The following is an 18,842-nucleotide window of genomic DNA, read 5'->3' as shown; positions in this document are numbered from 1 at the left end:
AAACTAACATAAACAGTTATTAACAGTGTTAAAAGTAACTGAATGTTGTTGCATTATTATTCTATGGGGTAAAAATAGTAGTTTTTGAAATGAATCTTATTTTTTACACGTTTACTGGTTAGTATCTCCCATTTCCGAATTTCATGGTATTTTTCTTATAAACGTTTTCGTTCATGCTAACAGCTGATTGTCGTTTGTTTATTTATTTTTCTTCAAAGACGAAGCCTGTTGAACTTTTTATTAAAATTATTCCTTTCGCAAAGTTAAATGAATGTGTTTACTTTCTTATTTATAATAAGCGCAATTTGCAGCCTTGACGCCTTTAAAACAGCCGTTGTTCCAAATGAGTTCATCGTTCACTTCCATTCCAAATACCTTGCTCCGGTACGAGAATCCTACATCGCAGCAAAACTTCTTGGTTCAAACGTAAGTTTGTATTTAAATGGTTATATTTATTCCTTAAATGTATATTCTTCTGTTTACCTTTAAACGGATTAAGCCTGACAAATATGAATTTCAAAAATACTGCTTCTATTGAAAGACTCAAACGCATCTTTTCAGTCAGAAAAGTCCCTTTTGAGAGTTTTAAATACTTTTCACAAGCACTTTTATATCCTTTTTCATTTTTAGGTAACAAACTGGGAAATTGTTCCTCGTCTAAATGTGGCTTGGCAATATCCAAGTGATTTTGATGTCTTGCGAGTTTTCGACGATAATGAATCATCTTCAGCGTTTATAATAGAAAGGCTTCTAACTCACCCCTCAGTAAAGGCAGTAGTTCCCCAGCGAAGCGTGCGACGGATCCTAAACTATGACTCCTATAGCAACCTTACGTATGTTCACCGCCATCCCCAAGGAGTGCTAAGGAACAGAAACTTAAACAACGATCGGCACCGACAAGTGTGCTCCGTACTCCACGCCAACATCCTTTGGAAGCTGGGAATCACAGGCAAGGGAGTCAAAGTGGCCATTTTCGACACTGGCCTAACTAAAAACCATCCACACTTTCGAAATGTAAAGGAACGAACGAACTGGACGAATGAAAAGTCGCTTGACGACAGAGTCAGTCATGGCACCTTCGTCGCCGGGGTAATCGCTTCCTCCAGGGAATGCCTCGGCTTTGCTCCCGACGCCGATCTCTACATATTTAAAGTTTTTACGAACTCCCAAGTAAGCTAACGTAGAACTGAAATTAACTAAGCCAATCTAATTAACCCTCCCTCGATAGGTATCTTACACTTCCTGGTTCCTGGATGCATTCAACTACGCGATATATAGGAAGATAAACATTCTCAACCTTAGCATTGGTGGTCCCGACTTTATGGACTCGCCGTTCGTTGAAAAGGTGTTAGAACTATCGGCTAATAATGTCATAATGATATCGGCGGCGGGAAATGATGGTCCTCTGTACGGCACGCTAAACAATCCTGGCGATCAGAGCGATGTAGTTGGCGTCGGTGGTATTCAGTTTGATGATAAAATCGCCAAGTTTAGTTCAAGAGGAATGACCACATGGGAACTTCCCATGGGCTACGGACGCATGGGACTCGATATTGTCACGTACGGAAGTCAAGTGGAAGGCAGTGATGTGCGTAAGGGCTGCAGACGACTCTCTGGAACATCCGTTTCCTCTCCAGTTGTTGCAGGGGCTGCTGCACTGCTTATAAGCGGTGCATTTCAGAAAATCGACTTCATAAACCCAGCATCTCTTAAGCAGGTTCTCATTGAAGGTGCCGAGAAACTGCCGCATTATAACATGTTTGAGCAGGGAGCTGGAAAACTGAATTTGCTGAAGAGTATGCAGCTATTGCTGTCATACAAACCAAAGATAACTCTTATTCCGGCATACCTTGACTTCACCCAAAACTATATGTGGCCATATAGCTCCCAACCGCTGTACTATGGAAGCTCCGTGGCCATTGCAAACGTAACCATACTCAATGGTATCTCTGTCACAAGTCAGATAGTTGGCATCCCTAAATGGATTCCCGATATTGAAAACCAAGGTCAGTTTCTTCAAGTATCCACACAAGTTTCGCCTATCGTTTGGCCGTGGACCGGATGGATGTCAGTTTATATTGGTGAGTATGAAAATCGCAAAGGTTAAGTTAGCTTAGCTATTCTATACCGAACATTTTTTGTTTTTTAGCTGTCAAAAAGGAAGGAGATAACTTTGAAGGTGTTTGTAAAGGAAGTATCACCTTAGTTGTGGAAAGCTTTAAACAGTCCACCAACGAAACTTATGTTACAGAAGTCGACTTTCCTTTAACAATAAAGGTAACTCCAAAACCGCCAAGAAACAAGCGGATTTTATGGGACCAGTACCACAGCCTAAGGTATCCACCGCGATATATTCCACGAGATGATCTCAAAGTTAAACTAGATCCTCTGGACTGGAGGGCAGACCATATACACACAAACTTTAAGGACATGTATACACATTTACGAAATGTAGGCTACTACATTGATGTATTGCGAGAACCCTTCACCTGCTTCAACGCCTCGGATTATGGCGCGTTATTGATTGTTGACCCTGAGAGAGGGTTTGCAGACGAGGAAATAAACGCTTTACAGGAAAACGTGTATAAAAGAGGCTTGAATGTCGTCGTATTCGGAGACTGGTATAACACCACTGTGATGAAAAAAATTAAATTCTTTGACGAGAACACCCGACAATGGTGGACACCCGACACCGGTGGCGCCAATATTCCAGCCTTGAATGATTTGTTGAAGCCATTTGGAATTGCTTTTGGCGATTTTGTCGGAGAGGGACATTTCAAACTGGGCGACCATTCGATGTACTATGCTAGTGGAGCCACAATTATTAAGTTTCCAATGAATCCAGGAGATATTTTAGTGGGAACAAAACTGAATGACCAAGGACTTTCGGTAAATTTAATATAACCCTTTTTAATTTCCACAGAATACAACTTTGCTTTTTCCAGATTATAAATCCTAAAACACCCAGCAAGGCGGCCAAAGTAGATGTACCTATTTTTGGTATGTTCCAAACCAAGGCGTACAGTATTCAAAGCAACGAGGAAATCATTGGCAATGCGGAAAGCAATTTGGCAGACGCTATACCCACAGATTACTCCACATTTAAGAACCGGGTTTTGCTACTACGAAAGAAGGAGCGAAGTATCAGTTTTGCGAAAAGCAATAATCATGAAACTAAGAACGAAGGACGTATTGCCGTATATGGGGACTCCAACTGCCTCGACTCCACGCATCTGGAGAAGGCTTGCTACTGGCTGCTAATAACGTTTTTAGATTTCGCAATAAACTCGCACAAATCTAGTTTATTGCAGAATCTAAATCGTATATCTGAATTTCACAAATTAGAGAGAGCACCATTACCCCTTAGGATATCGCGAAGTATTTTAAAATCTTATTCACAGGACAACAATTGTGAACAATTTGAGTGGCTTGCACCGACGAAGCGAAATAACGTTGAGCAAAGAAAATCTTCTATATTAGACGTAGCTACACTGGAAAATGAAGGTATTTATAATCATTTAGTTCAACTACACAGTCTCATATTTCAGTTTATTTCAGAAAACGAGATAAATGTAATGAAAAATTTATTGGACGAGGAGATCACAAAACTATTGCAAAACAATGATTATTTAACAGGAATGCAATCCGCTGATAGTTTAATGACTCCAATTATATTCTTAATTATATTGAGCCTAATTGTTATAATATTATTTGTTTTATTTTTAAAGCGTCGATTTATTTTGTAAATAAATAATTCCATTTTTTTTAAGTATTGTTAAAACTCTTCGAATGAATCTTTCCTGGGTTTTTCAGGGAATGGGAATATATAAAACTAACATAAGGCTATACCATTTTCATTAAAAATTGTGTTTTAGGTGGAAGTAAGCGTTTCCGAATTAATAAAGTACATCGATCTGGCTTTGTTCGTCTTTTCGTCCGTCTGTCTGTCTGTATGAAAGTCGAAAGGTCAGGAAATCTTTCTAGAAAGTTGAGATTAGGAAATTCTACAAACACTATGTTTTGATTTGTAGTTTATTTTTCATAGGTCACACCTACAATTTTCAATAATGTTTCTCTTGCTAATTGCACTCAATATTTAATTTCGAAATTTCTCCCTCTCACACCTTAATCAGAATAAAGGGTAGAGGAAATCGACTATCTCCCTATTTTACTTTTACTTACTTGTACTTACTTCATAGTTATCCAGATGCCTATATTTGCTGTAAAGGATTGGATGTAAAACGGATTTATTGAGCTTAGTTTTAAAAACACATTTTATTCATTTGTATAATTTTAAAATCTTTAAATTGTAAGTTACTTAAAAAATTAAAAATGAGAGCATTTCAATCGTTTCTACATACAAATAAGTGTATTTGTAAAGATTTTGTTTGAATTAGTTGTAAAAAGCTTTGTGCTTTTGACAAAAAGTCGATGTATTTTTCTAAGTTAAATAAATTATACGTATTTAATATATTTGAATATTGTACATTCAAATTACAGTTATAGATATACAAAATGTCCAATAATTTACACTTAACTAAATAAATTAATTTACAGGAATTTTATAATTTTTATTGATGTTGTACCTAGTGTATGGAAAGTTAATCTTAAAGTACGGCTTGCTTCAATCTGTGGCAATATACAACATAGCCTATCATTTCTTTTCGTTGTCAATTTTACTTTTGTCCAACGACGACGACACCATCCCTCCGCCGTTCGAAGGGTACAGCTTTTCCAAGTAGTTTAATGACTCGTTTAAAAATGTCTGCAATGAGAGAGTTCGGACTTAGTGGCTGCCATTTCAAGAATCCTACAACCGAATCCCCACCTGAAAAGCGTGCAGTACAGCCATAATCGCGGGCGATCCGAATCCGTGCGTTATCAGGGAGAAGTGCGTCAAGTGGCGCTGCATCGATGGTTCCAGCAGATGCTGTGATCTCGTGCCGAAGTGGGTCGTGCGATCTTGGCTCAGGATCTGCATAAGCTCTTTTGTAATCTGGAATATTTTTAGGGAGTTAATATGTGTAGTTTTTTAATCAATTGTTTAAGAATATTAACAGATATATTCGATTTTAATGAACTGATACAATATAACTTATGTTTAGTGGAAGACTTATACATTATAAATATAAATATACCTGCTGGGAGTGGAGAATGAGCTCTTTTCGACGGTACGAGTCCTGCGGCTCCGTTTGGTGGCGCACGATGTACTCGGCCAGCTGCCTGGCGGGGAATTCGGTTTCGCACACGAAGTGAAAGTCCTTGGCCAGGTGCGTTGCCTCCCCCTCCACCAAGGATGTCAGCAGGGTGACGTTGGCCGCTTTCCGTCTGCCGGCCGGTAGATTGAGGCCGATCTTCTCCAGCTTCTCCCTCAGCAGGCGCCCTCCGTTCTTGCTCTTGGCCCTGAAACGCGAAAGTGGTTAGCTAACGACCCAACCAGGTGGGGATGCCATGTGAACCCACCTTCGGAGCACTCCGCCCAGCAGGGAGGCGTTCAAGCACTCGGGGGGCGAGAGGCGACGCTGTACTTCGGCTATGGTGACCTTGTATTTCGAGGTGCTCGATAGGAGACTGAGGCGACCAGGAACTGCACAGAATACCTCGCTGGGCGAACCCGATCCAATGTTCCCGGCTTCCTTTCCGCTTTTCATGCCTGCAAATAAACGTACCACCGAAAATTAGCCTCCATGAGTATGAGCATGTATAGTACACCATATTGTTCATTGCTAGGGAAAATATATTATTATGGCTTTTGTTGTTATTGTTCCGACGGTGCCAAGTGTGAAACCAGGACGTGGGCATCGTTTTACCCGAATCCTGCCAATTAGAAGCGCAAGATTAAGTTTCACAATGCACACAAACTCGATGTTTTCAGGGGTAGGTACTCGTATTGTTATTTAGGCGTGTTCGAGGTTCCGCCTCGAACGCCACATGGAGTGGAATGTAACTTGCAAGTTCGCCATGAATACGACAATAATAATATATATATTTGATACCATTTCCATATAAATACAGTGATATATATATAGAACTTGTATCTAAACATATTTAAAATTAATTGAACAAAGCTATCTAAACAGGCAATAATAAAGTTAATAAGTTAAAGTAATTGAATCCGCGATCTAAAAAAAATATGAGCATATACATATGGATGTACTTGGGTACGACCAATTAGGATTACTACCCAAAGGGATGCTTTCGGGTTGGTATGTAAAATATGAATGGGCATCACAACTAATCGTAAGGTGCGTGGGAATAAGAGCTTGTCGGTCCTTCAAATCCGTTTCTTATGATAGTTTATATATCTAGGGAACTAGAACTTACTCTTTATGAGCGGCAAGTCTGACATGAACGCCACATTGTCGTCGAGGGCAGGAGCTTGGACATCATCGACGGCGTTTTGAAGGGCTTGGTGCAGCGCCAGGGACTCGTGCTCGTGGCCAAGTCTCGTTCCGTGGGCAGCTCCCGCGGATATTGCACTGCCGTAATCGCTCCTCCTATCCGTGTACGGAAATCCATGTGACAGTTGGGTCTGCAAAGGCTTTCAAAATTAATTTCCGCGTTGCAAACAATGCGCAAAGCGAGATATGAACTGCCAACTAGATGAGTGGCTCACTATTTATTACCCTTATCGTTTGATAGTAAAAGTTTTAGTTTAGTTCAGTTAGGTTTTGTAAGATCGGGCAAAATCTAAAGTTTGGCTACCCATAATACATAGAACTTTGCCTCACACAGTGCCTCCATTGAAGCGGAAACGTAATTCTTGCAGCTCAGTGTTTTCAAGGGTATGGTGGAAATGATGCCAATAATTGCGTGATTATTAATACATCGGGGCTTCGGCTTGGCCAAGGGGTTGAAGTCGCCGCATAGCCAATCCGAGGTCCTTGCCGCTAATGTATGCAGACCGGCTGGCAACTGACTGGCACACACACACACACTGACAGGCTCTCGCCAGAGCCGCGTGTGTGTGAGAGTCCTTTGGGCGGACAGATGCGCACAGAGCCTGCGAGGATACGCCTTCTCGGGGCACAAGGCTGCGTTTCGCTGCACCACTTGGCGGGGGAACGAGCGATAGGGTGGCGGTGCTGAAGGACTCCCTTCGGCGGGCTAAGGCTGAGCTAGGAATTTCATCGTTGTTGGGTAGAGTTTCTTGCGAAATCCCAAGAACATTTTTCACATTTTCCCGAGTATGTTTTTTTAATGCACTCGAATGGAATCCGTTCCAAAATAACTTCGACAACTTTCACAGAGCGGGCCAGCTTCCACCCCCGAATGTTCCATGGCCTGCGAAGCCAAGAATGTAGCAAAATATGCAAGAATAATGTGGAACAAGACGCAAATTCTTAAACGGATGAAAAGATTGAGTCCTTCCTTCTTGTTAGCAGTTATTGTAATTTGCCGGCAATCGGCGCATAGGAAGGGTAAAATATTCAACCTAACTCAAGGACATCGTGGAGTATAATAAGCTTATATGAAAATTACACTTTCAAATCGATTAATCTATGTTGTATCGGTTATGTAACTCTTAAGTTCAAAGATTTATAAAGCCAAAATGTGAACTTGCTTTTCAATTTTGTAATTTAGGTAAAACATAGTTGGTATTACGTAATTTTGAAATTTTTTTTATTTTTTATTTAAGTCTTATTTTAAGAGATAGAACGTGTAAATAAATCCTATCTCCTAGTGTAAATGCCTATAAAATGCCGGAAATGCCCAAAAATCTCAAAAAACTGCCACGCCCACAATTTCAAACGTAATCCTTTTCCCTTAATCCCAAAAAACTCAACTTTAAAACAGCAATTTAATATAAAAATAAATGGGTAGATAATAAAAACCGAAATCCTTTTCAGTAAACTACTTACGACATGTCCCTGGAGCTCAGCCTCTCTGTGGGTCCTGTGGATCCCCAGTTGGTCCTGCGTGGACCTCAGTCCCGCCAGCTGGTTGTAGTGGTGCAGTGGGGCGTGGTGAAGCGAGGAAAGGGGCTGGCCGTACGGATCCGTGCCCAAGTACTCGAGGGCTCCATGGTTCTGCAAGTAGCCGGATATCTAGATAGCGCTTGGGATCATCAGGAGCGCCGTGCGGAGGTGGTGGCTTACCTGTTGCTGGGGAGGACTCTGGGTGGAGTGGTGGAAGGGGGGCGGGAAGTACGGCGGCTGGAAGTCGGACTGCAGCGACTGGTGGTGCATGGTGGCCGCCGATCCATGGGTGCTGCTGTGCCCACTGTGTCCCGTGGCCGGTCCGCTGCGACCCGTGTGGCCGCCGGAATGCGTTGTGTACGCCGCACTGCCGCTGGACAGCCCTAGACTCCCATGTCCACTGAGGCGTTCCTGGGGAAGACAAGCGGAATTGTTGGTTACTCGAATTGCGAAAACATTTTGTGGGTAAAATATACGGTTTGTGGTTTTCTAGAGAAGTTCAGTCACCAAATGTTCAATTGTAAGTCTGATTTGGATAAATGTCGGGAAGGATTTAGATTTTCCCAGATGAGGTTGTCCAGTTGTCAAAAATGCGATGTAAGACATTATTATTGGGATCACATTTCGAGAACCATATGCATATAATACTGGAGGTTCTCAAGATACGTTTATGGAGATAAACGTCGAAGATTTGGGGTGGATTATACAGATAAGCCGGTGTATATGACGGTTAAACTGATAGTAAACACTCTCAATGGGAACACACTTCAGTATTATTATTAGGGCTCTCAGTATCAGACTATTAAAATGTGAATTCCAATTCGTGAAGGATATCATTTTCCCAAGATAGCATATGTATGTATGTACATATTGGTCAAAACGACTACCAGAACCCCGTTCCTTTGAGGGCGTATCTCAGGTTCTTAAGACAAGTTTAGTATATGGTTGAAAGTAAAAACCCGTCGGTAACACAGTTTTTGTAACACTTGTATATTTATTAGGAATTGGTGATTCCCTCGCATCAAAACTTAAATAGACACCGAAAAGCAATATGAAGCAGGTACTTTGAACGTGGCTTTCTGGATCTGCTACTGGTGATCGTTTACATCACTTGAAAATAGCTTTAATGAGATTCAACATTCCAGTTGTCAGACATGGGCACCAATAATTCACTGATATTTTTAGATGCATGATTAATTCGATAGTTCGACCAAAAATTGTCAGTTTGGTTTGTAATGCTATTAAAGTTGATTTCATTTTTTAATTGAATTTCAAAACCACAATATTTGGTCAATATTTTCATTGTAAGGTTCAGATATATAGCATTCAAGAAAGCACCATCCATATCCGATCCGAAACACAGAAAGTCTTCTGAGGTCATGTTCTTCAACAGCCGCGAAATTCGACACACTGTCAATCTCATCAATCTTAATCCCAGTGAGCTCCTAAGTCCGAAATATACCTGAACCTGAATTACAGCTGGCATATCCACATACGCTAAAGTCATGTTATCATATTTAAGTCCGCCGAAACCTTATGCACACATATCGATGGGGCTATCCGGCAGTATTGGGGCGCAAGTCGATATATTCCGGAACTATTTCGCTATATCACGGCGGATCACAATCACAAGTGGTAAATTCTAAATTCTAAATCCGATTCGCGCTTTCTCGAATTTTTTTCGACTTTGCCGCACCGACGGCAGCATCAGCAGTCTACGAGCGACGAACGCGAAATGAGAACTAGTCGCTCGCCAGTGTGCCAAAAAGGCGAAAAGGTTTTCGCCGGCGACGGCGGCTTCGCTTCGCAGTCGCTACCGTTAGAGGTCGGATAGATGGACGGATGGACGAATGGATGGATGGATGGATGGTGGGTCGGTCGGAGCTGTGTGGCTATAGGGAGAGATTGCCGCCGATTTGAGATCTTTGTGGTGGGCGAAAGCACATTTAAATGTGTGCGGCATAAAGGAGTCGCATAATGAGGTCGGAAGCTCGGCTTAGTGAATGGTATCACACAAGCCATTTGACATCCTGCCCAGTCGCGCGCCTTTGAATTGCCAGGACTCGCAGGATGCAGTGTCAATGGGAGATGCGCGCGATAAGGCCGCTCCGGTGGGGTACGCCCATTAGGTATCCATAACTGCGGCTATTGATTCCCTGAATTTGCCCGCTGCGCGCCATTCCATAACAAATTTTATTTATACGACTGCCTGCTTAGGCTAGCTGCTCTCATTTACCTGCTACTTAATTCAGCATTGTGCCAGGGGATTGCGGAAAAGAATGACAGTAATTTGACACAAAACGTTGAGGTTTTCACAAATCGAACATGTTTATTCGATTGTGCAAGAGTGTGTTGGGCGGGCGGACCACGGCTCGCGGAGGATCGGCCTTCATTGTGGTCCAAATAAGGAACTCCTCCAGGTGGACCAAACAAGGAAGGCCCTGCCCAAGCGCTCTACTTCCCCATCGCCTGAATCATTGCGCATCGCCTTAATCAACTAATTCATATTGCTTGCACATCCGAATCGCAGCTCAATTATTTACCTCTGAGGATTAGTTATTAGTGGATGACCGAATAATAGAATAATAGGTGATTCAGTTAGACATTCGCAGCTATAACCATTGGCTCGTTTTCATAAACCAGACTTGTGTCGAGCTTGGCAAGGGAAAATGGAACAGAGGTGTTCCATTGGTTTTATTATTAATAATAGCAAGTTAAGTGTGCAAGTTTCAAACTGTTTATTGAAGAAGCCGGGGAAAGTATTATTTTAACCAACTTATTAGAACTTCTTGACAACTTTTTCATTTTAGATTGTAGATATAAGCTAGGTTAGCGCCTTTTTCATTCAGTTCTAGCAAATATGTAACTTTGCGGAGATGGAATACTGCATCACTTTAAAAAGTTCAGATAATATCCATCTATGATCATCGTATCTTTACAGCTCCCTAGAAACCAGTTTCTGCAAATCTTCACTTGGTAATAACCATATTCGCGGAATGTCTGCCGAAGTACTACAGTTTCCCTATCGAATTATGGATCGCAAAGCGGGTAGGTAAACTTAGTGGTTATACACTTTAGCCACATACGAGAGAGTATGACCCAATCTTGATAGTTGGGCTCAAACCCTAAGTTCGGTAGGGAGCATTCTTTGGCGAGTCTTTGGCTGTTTCGCTGCCTGGGCCAAGAACGTGGCAATTGCGGATCGGGCACGACTTTATTGTGGCTTAATAAATTAAAATAATTTTGATTGATTACTTTGGATTATCTTGTCATTTGCCAACATCAAATAGAATATTTAGGAACACAGGTAAACCGGTTCTCCTTTGTTTTGCGTGAATATTCGTCTATCGGCGGCTGGGTTCTCGGTGGTTTTCTTTTTCGAAACCCCGCAGATTTCGCGCATTCTGCGCTGAAGAATCCGAGCTTGGCTCTAATCAAAGCCAAATCTGGGTATTAGCTCTTCGATCAATTAAAACGGTATTTCTGGATGAAAATTGGTTATGGAGTGGAGCTCCGCAGAATCCTCCGGCTCCTTTAAGTGCTCCCTCATTGATGGCCCCCGATTTGAAGATTCCCCCTTGGTTTGTTTACATGTACTGAACTCGATGTTACCTAATATTTGGTAGCCGCTAATACGCGGCTGTCTGCTCATCCGTCTTCGGATACTCGCGGCTTATTCTCGGCTCTTGCCGTCACTCAATACCGTCAACGGAGCTGGCCCGCTCGGAATTCAGTGATAGTGGTGTGGGTATGCGTGGCTTTCGGGCAATGCTTTTGACCCTTTGCCAGTTGGCAGAGTTCTTTATGCCGCTGCTATTTCTATTTTTTGTATTCCTATTTATTTATTTATTTTGCCATGGGTTTTTTCTCCATTATTAATTGTGCGATTGGAAACTCTGGTTTTCAATCACATGAGTTTCAGAACCTTAGCCATTGTCTGCCATTGCGAGACATGAATGTGCCGAAATTTCTGACTTACTCTGGTGGTCAATACTCCCATGGCGTAATTCAAGATAAAGATAAATAAATTATAAAGGTTCCAAATGCTGCTCGGCGATCAGAGACCATCTGGTTTGGGGGGCACAGGCAAAGGCGCTGGCACAGGCACAGGTAGACTGTTGGAAGCTGTTGAGCAGGTCGAAATAGTTTCACCTCAAGTGGGCTCTGTTCCAAACGACGGTCATACAAAAAACACACAAAGCCTGGCTCGCAGATCTCGGCTCACATATGTACGCACAATCCACACACACGCCGTGTATAAATGCGCACTTCACCCGATATTCTAATGAAACGTTATCCACTTGCCAGTGATCAATTGCCATTAAAAGAGTTTTGACTCCAGAACCAGGGTTCACTTTTCTAACTGGCCTATTACGATGTTGGGTCCAGTCTCATTCCGGTCTGTCCCCCCCTGCCACCCCTTGTCTTACTGGATTGGATCCGTTTTCAAACGCCGATTCTCATCCTACTTTCTAGTTATATTCGCAATGTTACCATTATATCAGTAACAGATGGGTAAACATATATATATTAATATTAAAAAAATTGTAAAAATGCGATTCTGAAAGATTTTTTGAGATAGTCCTGTTCTTCGGACCTTTTGAATCAAATATAAACTCTTAGAATCTTTGAATTGGCGAAGCATTGTCCGAACATGGTACATACAAAATAATTTATATTGGCCCTAACATAAAATTGCATTTAAATAGCAATACTATTTGCGATTTTACTATTACAAGATACTTAAAAGCATGATTTTAATTGTAAACAGAAATGGTTTTGTTCGACGGTTCTATTTACATATTTAGGTCTGCAAAACTAGCCAAAACTGTTAGCTAATCTAAAATATTATTCAAAATTGTAATTCACTATTGCTGTTATGTTTCCATGTTATGTTGCCTCTGTTAGTTTCTATGTTTTTTAAGCCGTTTAATTGGCTTAAAGTAAAATTGATCAAAACAATTATCAAATTTAAATTATCAAACTATATTTTTTGAAGTGAGGAAAATTACCCATCCCCAAAGTTTTGTCATAAATCAATGGCACACATTTTTAAAGATGACAATTAAATAAATATGCAGTATATATATATAAATGGCCGGCCTTTCGTTTGCGAACACTTCTTAAATTGCATTGCTTAGATCCCGTACAAAACGTTTTAAACCTTCCATTAAACATTAACACTTTATTTGTGCATTGGATTTAATTTTGTCCCCGTTTGCCATTTGCAATTTTGCTATTAAGCAAATGCGTTTTAAGTAAAAGTTTACGAGATTCCCGTTAGTAAGTAAGTAGCAATACAAAAACTTATTTTGCAAGTTACCAAAACATCTCCTTCAAAATAAACTAGGTTCGGCGCCTATTAAAAAAAATGGTGAATATCTTTGCAGAAAAGCATATTTCTCTTAACGTGATTCGAAGAGCTATTCAGATCCAGAATTTATAGTATCCATGGGCGTGTCTTGCAGATATACATGGATTTCTGCTACTTTACATGCATTTTACACAACCGTATACGCAGTGGGCGGCATCTATGTTTCGCTAACTGAACCAGGAAAGGTCACGACCACCCACCCATAGGTGGCTCTATACCTCCAGTACATTTGAACAAATTCAAATTACAGTAATAATAAAAATAAACACACAATTTTGAACATCCGAAAATTTGACGAAAGTGCTCGCTGTATGATTTAACGTACAGCGAAATAATTTAATGTATTAAAGCAAATGCAAAGTTATTCGAAATTGTATAAATTTTTTTATAAATTGTGTAAGAGCTGCCCACAAATATTCTTTGGTCTTACATGCTTGTTAAAGGATCGAGTCTGGTTGCAAGAATCGCAATAACCATTTGGAAATTCCACATGCACAAGTCAGAGAAAAATTTGGTATTAAAACTTTTATAGTTACTTTACTGCCTATTACAGTAGCGACAACGGATAAATCGTGTTGCAGATTCTAGAAAAAGAAGCCAAAACAAGATATACAAAAGATACTTCCTAAAATGAAAACCTGTTTTGTTATTAACCCATAAAATAGAAAATCGAAATATATTGTTATATTAAGTATAGCGTAAATTTTACTAGTCCTAACTCAACTTCAGCCCCTTTTGGAAATTAGTGTTTATATCCATATATCCATATAAGAAAAGCATTGCACTTGTGAATTAAAACAACTTAAAGGAAATCCTCGCTTGTACAATCAAATCCACTATGGAAAATACGATGAATATATCTCCTTAAAAAAAACTCAGCCAGCAAGCAATCAATAAAAGTAAATCAAATTAAGAATCGAAAATGAGCGGTGAAAGAGTTCAAGGGCCCTCTCACTTTGAAAGTATTTGCAAATAATAATTAAATTAGCACGTGGCTTCCATAAGAGCAATCACGTCCGAATTCCTCGCCGATGACGTAATGACTCTGGATACTTATACAGTAGCAGTGCAATGGACAGGAGTTGGCCTCGATCCCGGCATGCCGCTATTACCGAAATTGCCGGTCCAAATCATTCCGCCTGGCAGAAGAGTGCCCGCCCAGGAAAAGAACATGCCTGCGCGATTCGATGTTCGCATTTTTTCGGCCACTACCTGGTCGTCGGGTCTTGGATGCCACCAATTATATTGCGACATATAAAACAAGTAGGCCCTAACATCTTATAAAACTCCTCACTTTCATCGTGTGGACCAGTCCTTTTAATTACGCTGTCAAGTTGAATGATGGTGGGCTTCCAGGAAGGGGAGGAGGGCAACCCTCTGGACCTCAGCACTCTGGAGGGATGTGGCCAGGGGATATGGAGACATCGAGTGGCGTAAGGACCGCCTCGCGGCCATAGAATAGGCCGAGTTCATGCGGGCATTGTCATAATATTGTCAGTAAATAAAGAATCCATTCTGCGCATTTCGGGCGCGAATTTACATACGGTCGGCACTGGCCATCCGTGAACCGGCGGTACAGTGGGCCCCTAAGCCGCGCTCGTTTCCAATTAGATTACACACTCGTTCGACGTCCGGTGCTGTCATTTATTGGAACTGCAAGTTGGAACTGTCGGAAGAGCTATAAATTAAACGAATTTAAGAGGAAGCTTCGCTCCAAACGCTGCATATAATATTCATAACAACAATGGAAATGTTCAGCGGACGATAATCGATTTCTGCTTATTACGATTCTTGCAGGTACTCCTGCCCTGCTCCTCTTCCTCATCCTCCTCCTCCTCCTCCTCCTCCTGGCTGCGCACGCGCTCCAATCCGCAGAGCTGGAGCTCGGCTGGATCCTCAGCCTCTTGCTCCGGCTCGAGCTCCAGCTCCAGCTCCTTGGTCCCCAAATGCGCGGAGGAGCGGAGGAGCCCTTAATGAAGTAGTAAAACCCATTCATAAATGTATTAAACCTGCTGGGTATTTGCGGAGCCTGCTCGGCCAAAATCGAAAAGCTGCGTCCCATCTTCTAGCGTCCAGATGACGAATAGAAGAACGACGAGCCGCCAGTGCCCACTTGGCGACCACGCAGGTGCACTGCGAGAAAAGGTCGAGTGTGTTGTGTTGTTCGTGGGCTACTATGTAGTATGCAAATCACAGGACATGTAACTGAAATCTCCGTTTATAGTACTCATACCTGAGACTACAAGTTATACAATGGAATAAATTAACTTCGATCTGCAAATTGAAATATGACCATGCGATATATTTATATGTATTGCCTTTTAATAGTATTTGTTAGTTATTATTTGTTTAAAGATAGCAAGAGATATTGGAAACTAAGATTGCAAGAACCCCACATGCACTGGCATTGTGATCTCCTTTTGAGCTCCTCACAACAACCCAATGATTTTCCCAGTGTAGCTTCTTTCGAGCTCGACTGGGCTAAGCTCGGCTCGTCCGTTTGCAATCTGCGTCCAAAGGGCCGGCTTTCGATGCAGCCAACTGCAGGTCTGGCCTCCCCATCCTCCACATTCAGCCTGCAAGGAGGCAAGGGCAACGCATGTCGGCCAACCGATGATTTCGCTCTTGCCTTGGCTTTTGGCTTCGGATGAGGATGTGGATGTGGATGTGGTGCTTTGCACGGCTTTGGTTTTGGTTTTGGTTTGCCACGAGCCTAACACACGCCGTCCACATCGTCGAGGTTCCGACACTTGATTCTGGATTGTGCTGCGGATCTTGGCCACGTTATGAACATTTACATTTATCTTGCCAATCAATTTGGTTTTGTTTGGACTTTTTAATTTCCTCTCCGCAAATGAAATCAATTTTGATGCGTGCATATGCAATTCGAGTTTCCTCCGAGGATGTATCTGCATGTCTGTGGAAGCGGAAATGCCTTCCAGCGGATGCAAAGGACTCGGAATTATCTCGCCCGCACTGGCGAAATAATAAATATGATATGCGAGTATGCAAATATGCACACGGATCGGTCTTACACTCTGATCCTATCGAAATTGTTTCATTCATCTTATTGCGAGTTTCCTCTAGTTCCATTTATATAATTTACTTTTAATCAAGACTATAGTATTGCTGCATCTGCAAGAGGGGAAAGTTTACTGGCGTATTCGATTCCTTATGCAATCCCTATCCCTGCGCACAACTACCATACCAACATGGTTCGCAATCCTACGAAGTGCACTTTGTAAATTGGAACAATTATTCTAAATTATAAAGAAATTATTCAATAAATCATAAGGGAAGCCATCAATCAGGCTTTGAGACCGAACCTCTGGGATGAAACGGAGTTTGGCTAATAAATAAGCCCAATGCTGAATACTTTTTGATATTTGGGGGCTGGGCTATGGGAACTTTTCTGCCAGTCTGTATGGCATTCTTTTTTTAGTCGGCGATCGCACGCAAATTGACGATGCGTTGCGCTTCAATCTCATAAATTATTTTGGCAACGCATCACGCGAGTGTCCCAGTGGGATCTTACCTGATTTGGGAGCCTTCGGAGTGCCAGGGACAGGTCCAGGTCCAGGACCAGTACCAGGACCAGCCAAACCAAAACCAAAACCAAAACCAAAGCTAATGCCAACACACTCGACATGCCCACTTTGCTGGCGGGACTCGGATTTTTGTGGGCGATGACTTTTGGTCTACCTCTTCGCTGTGTTTTTGTTTTGATCTTTGGCCCTTGCCCCGCAAATTGCCCTATTTTTTTATCGGGCATCGAAAAAGTTCTTGGAAGCAAGAACACCATATAATTTCGCTAATTAAATGGGGGAGCGTGTACCCACGCATTTCAAGAATTCCTCCATAGCCGCATTTGAATTTTGACCACTGACGTCTGATCACTCCCACCGCCGTCACTTTTTGCTCGCTGCCTCGAATTCGTGTCTGCACTAAATGTAGGACCTTTTTTACTTTCAGATACGGTTCCCCATAACGCACATATTTGAAAAATCCAAAATGCTTAATTTGGGTCTTTTATCGGACAATCCTTCACTGATAAGTACAATTCGAAATAACATAGTAAGCTCAACAAGGTTTCTCTCTTGGATTTACATTTATAGTTATAGATAGTATAAACGATGTGAGACTGACAATATTTTACGATAAATTTGTATTTGAAATTTAATGAAATAGTTTTTTTTTAAGAATTATTACTCTAAAAACATAGTGGACTTCATACACATAAATATACATTTGTATGCTAGCTACAGTTTTAAGGTTCGTCTTTCCGACGGCTTCTTTTGCCGTCTTAAAAACGAAACGATTCCAAATTTTCCAGCTTAAAAACAGAATAAAATTAAAAATGAGTGCAACTAACATAGCATCCTTTAAGAGTAAGTTTCTTAATAACAAGTAAATAAAATAAGTTACAAGTTAATAGACCAATAGGCGTTCTCAATGATATTTGATATTCTTTAGTCTTGTCGTCCTATAAATTTGAATAGAGCATAGCATGTAGTAAACGGTTTTCAGGCCAAAAAAATCAATCAGGATACTAGGAAACTAAAATTAATACTTTGATACTGATAGAACATTACCTAATCTAAATGCGAATACGTCCATTAGATTAGAAAGTCACCTAGTTGTGTCCAATGCATCTTGATGCTGATAGCATATAAAACTAGGTGACTTCTTTAATGTCTAAACACCATAAACAAACCCCTTTATATTCAGCTTTCAGATCCTGACTTTGATCAAACTAAATAGTCTCCTGGAATTTTAAGACTAAAAAGTCAATTTAAATTGGAAGATACATGTTCAAGGTCTAAGACCTCTAATTACAAGAGAATTTCATGCGCCTGTGATCGCAGTCTGCTTTTGGGGCCCCACACCCTCTTGGGCACTTGAGTGATCCCCGGACTCTTGGAGTGGGCACAATCAGGTTGAAGTTTATGTACTTATTATTCCCAGAGCAGAGTGTGCCACACGGAGTCGCAGGAGAACCCATTACTGTAAATTGCTCATTGATTTTGCTGCTAGAATGGCCCGGAATGGTAATCAGCTTGTGTGCGAATGTGAATCACGGGCCCAGATCTCTCGGTCCGGATCGCTGGCCAATGGTCGTAATTGGCCAATGGTTTTAAGGCTTGCGTGCCCCAAAGTGCCCAAAGAAATTTCAGTGTCAATCAAGCTCGTCGGCCCATGGGCACTCGATGGTTCAATATCTTTGAGTATTTTGAGTAGCTAAAGCTGCGCCGATGCACTCGGGGATTAGCCTGGGCAGATTTCGGCTGACAGACAATTTGGATAGATAGACCCGACCCTCCTCCGATCGAAGTATCCTGCAAAAGGCGCGCTGCTTACCATCATGAACTTCTGATCCTCGAACTGATGGTCGTTGGTGCGGTGTAGAATGTGCATGTTGATCCAAGTTAGACGGCGATATCAACTAGTTGGAGAGCATAGGTTTTCTTTTGAACACTTGGGCCAGGGCCAGTTGGGATGCAAAACAGGTACGATCACTAAGTAAGTATTTATTGAAAATCGATTTTTGG

General features: G+C 41.5%; 2 protein-coding genes across 5 annotated transcripts in view; one reads left to right on the top strand and one right to left on the bottom strand.

The window, feature by feature from the left end:
* The first annotated feature begins 190 nt into the window (after window positions 1-190).
* Window positions 191-3,761, top strand: LOC117139705 (membrane-bound transcription factor site-1 protease). Its single transcript, XM_033302219.1, has 6 exons — window positions 191-426; window positions 631-1,170; window positions 1,229-2,081; window positions 2,150-2,889; window positions 2,946-3,504; window positions 3,559-3,761. The coding sequence occupies exons 1-6, from the start codon at window positions 268-270 to the stop codon at window positions 3,744-3,746; spliced, it is 3,039 nt and encodes a 1,012-aa protein (XP_033158110.1). The 5' UTR covers window positions 191-267; the 3' UTR covers window positions 3,747-3,761.
* A 584-nt stretch (window positions 3,762-4,345) lies between these two features.
* LOC117139706 (transcription factor AP-2-epsilon) overlaps window positions 4,346-18,842 on the bottom strand; it is a 14,808-nt gene continuing 311 nt past the window's right edge. Inside the window, exons 1-8 of one of the 4 annotated variants that reach the window (XM_033302221.1) lie at window positions 9,382-9,621; window positions 8,100-8,330; window positions 7,863-8,048; window positions 6,325-6,532; window positions 5,464-5,653; window positions 5,139-5,403; window positions 4,829-4,996; window positions 4,346-4,765 (exon numbers count right to left, since the gene is read on the bottom strand). In XM_033302221.1, coding sequence (XP_033158112.1) covers window positions 4,655-4,765; window positions 4,829-4,996; window positions 5,139-5,403; window positions 5,464-5,653; window positions 6,325-6,532; window positions 7,863-8,048; window positions 8,100-8,330; window positions 9,382-9,426 — 1,404 coding nt within the window. In that variant the 5' untranslated portion in view covers window positions 9,427-9,621 and the 3' untranslated portion in view covers window positions 4,346-4,654. Of the gene's footprint in view, window positions 4,766-4,828; window positions 4,997-5,138; window positions 5,404-5,463; window positions 5,654-6,324; window positions 6,533-7,862; window positions 8,049-8,099; window positions 8,331-9,381; window positions 9,622-18,651 lie in introns of those variants that run through there. The other 3 variants (XM_033302220.1, XM_033302223.1, XM_033302222.1) reach the window with 3 other exon arrangements.

This window comes from Drosophila mauritiana, chromosome 3L, assembly GCF_004382145.1.
Source record: "Drosophila mauritiana strain mau12 chromosome 3L, ASM438214v1, whole genome shotgun sequence".
Lineage (NCBI taxonomy): Eukaryota > Metazoa > Arthropoda > Insecta > Diptera > Drosophilidae > Drosophila > Drosophila mauritiana.
Note: the sequence above shows the minus strand (reverse complement) of the source record. Positions and strands in the feature narration are given on the sequence as shown.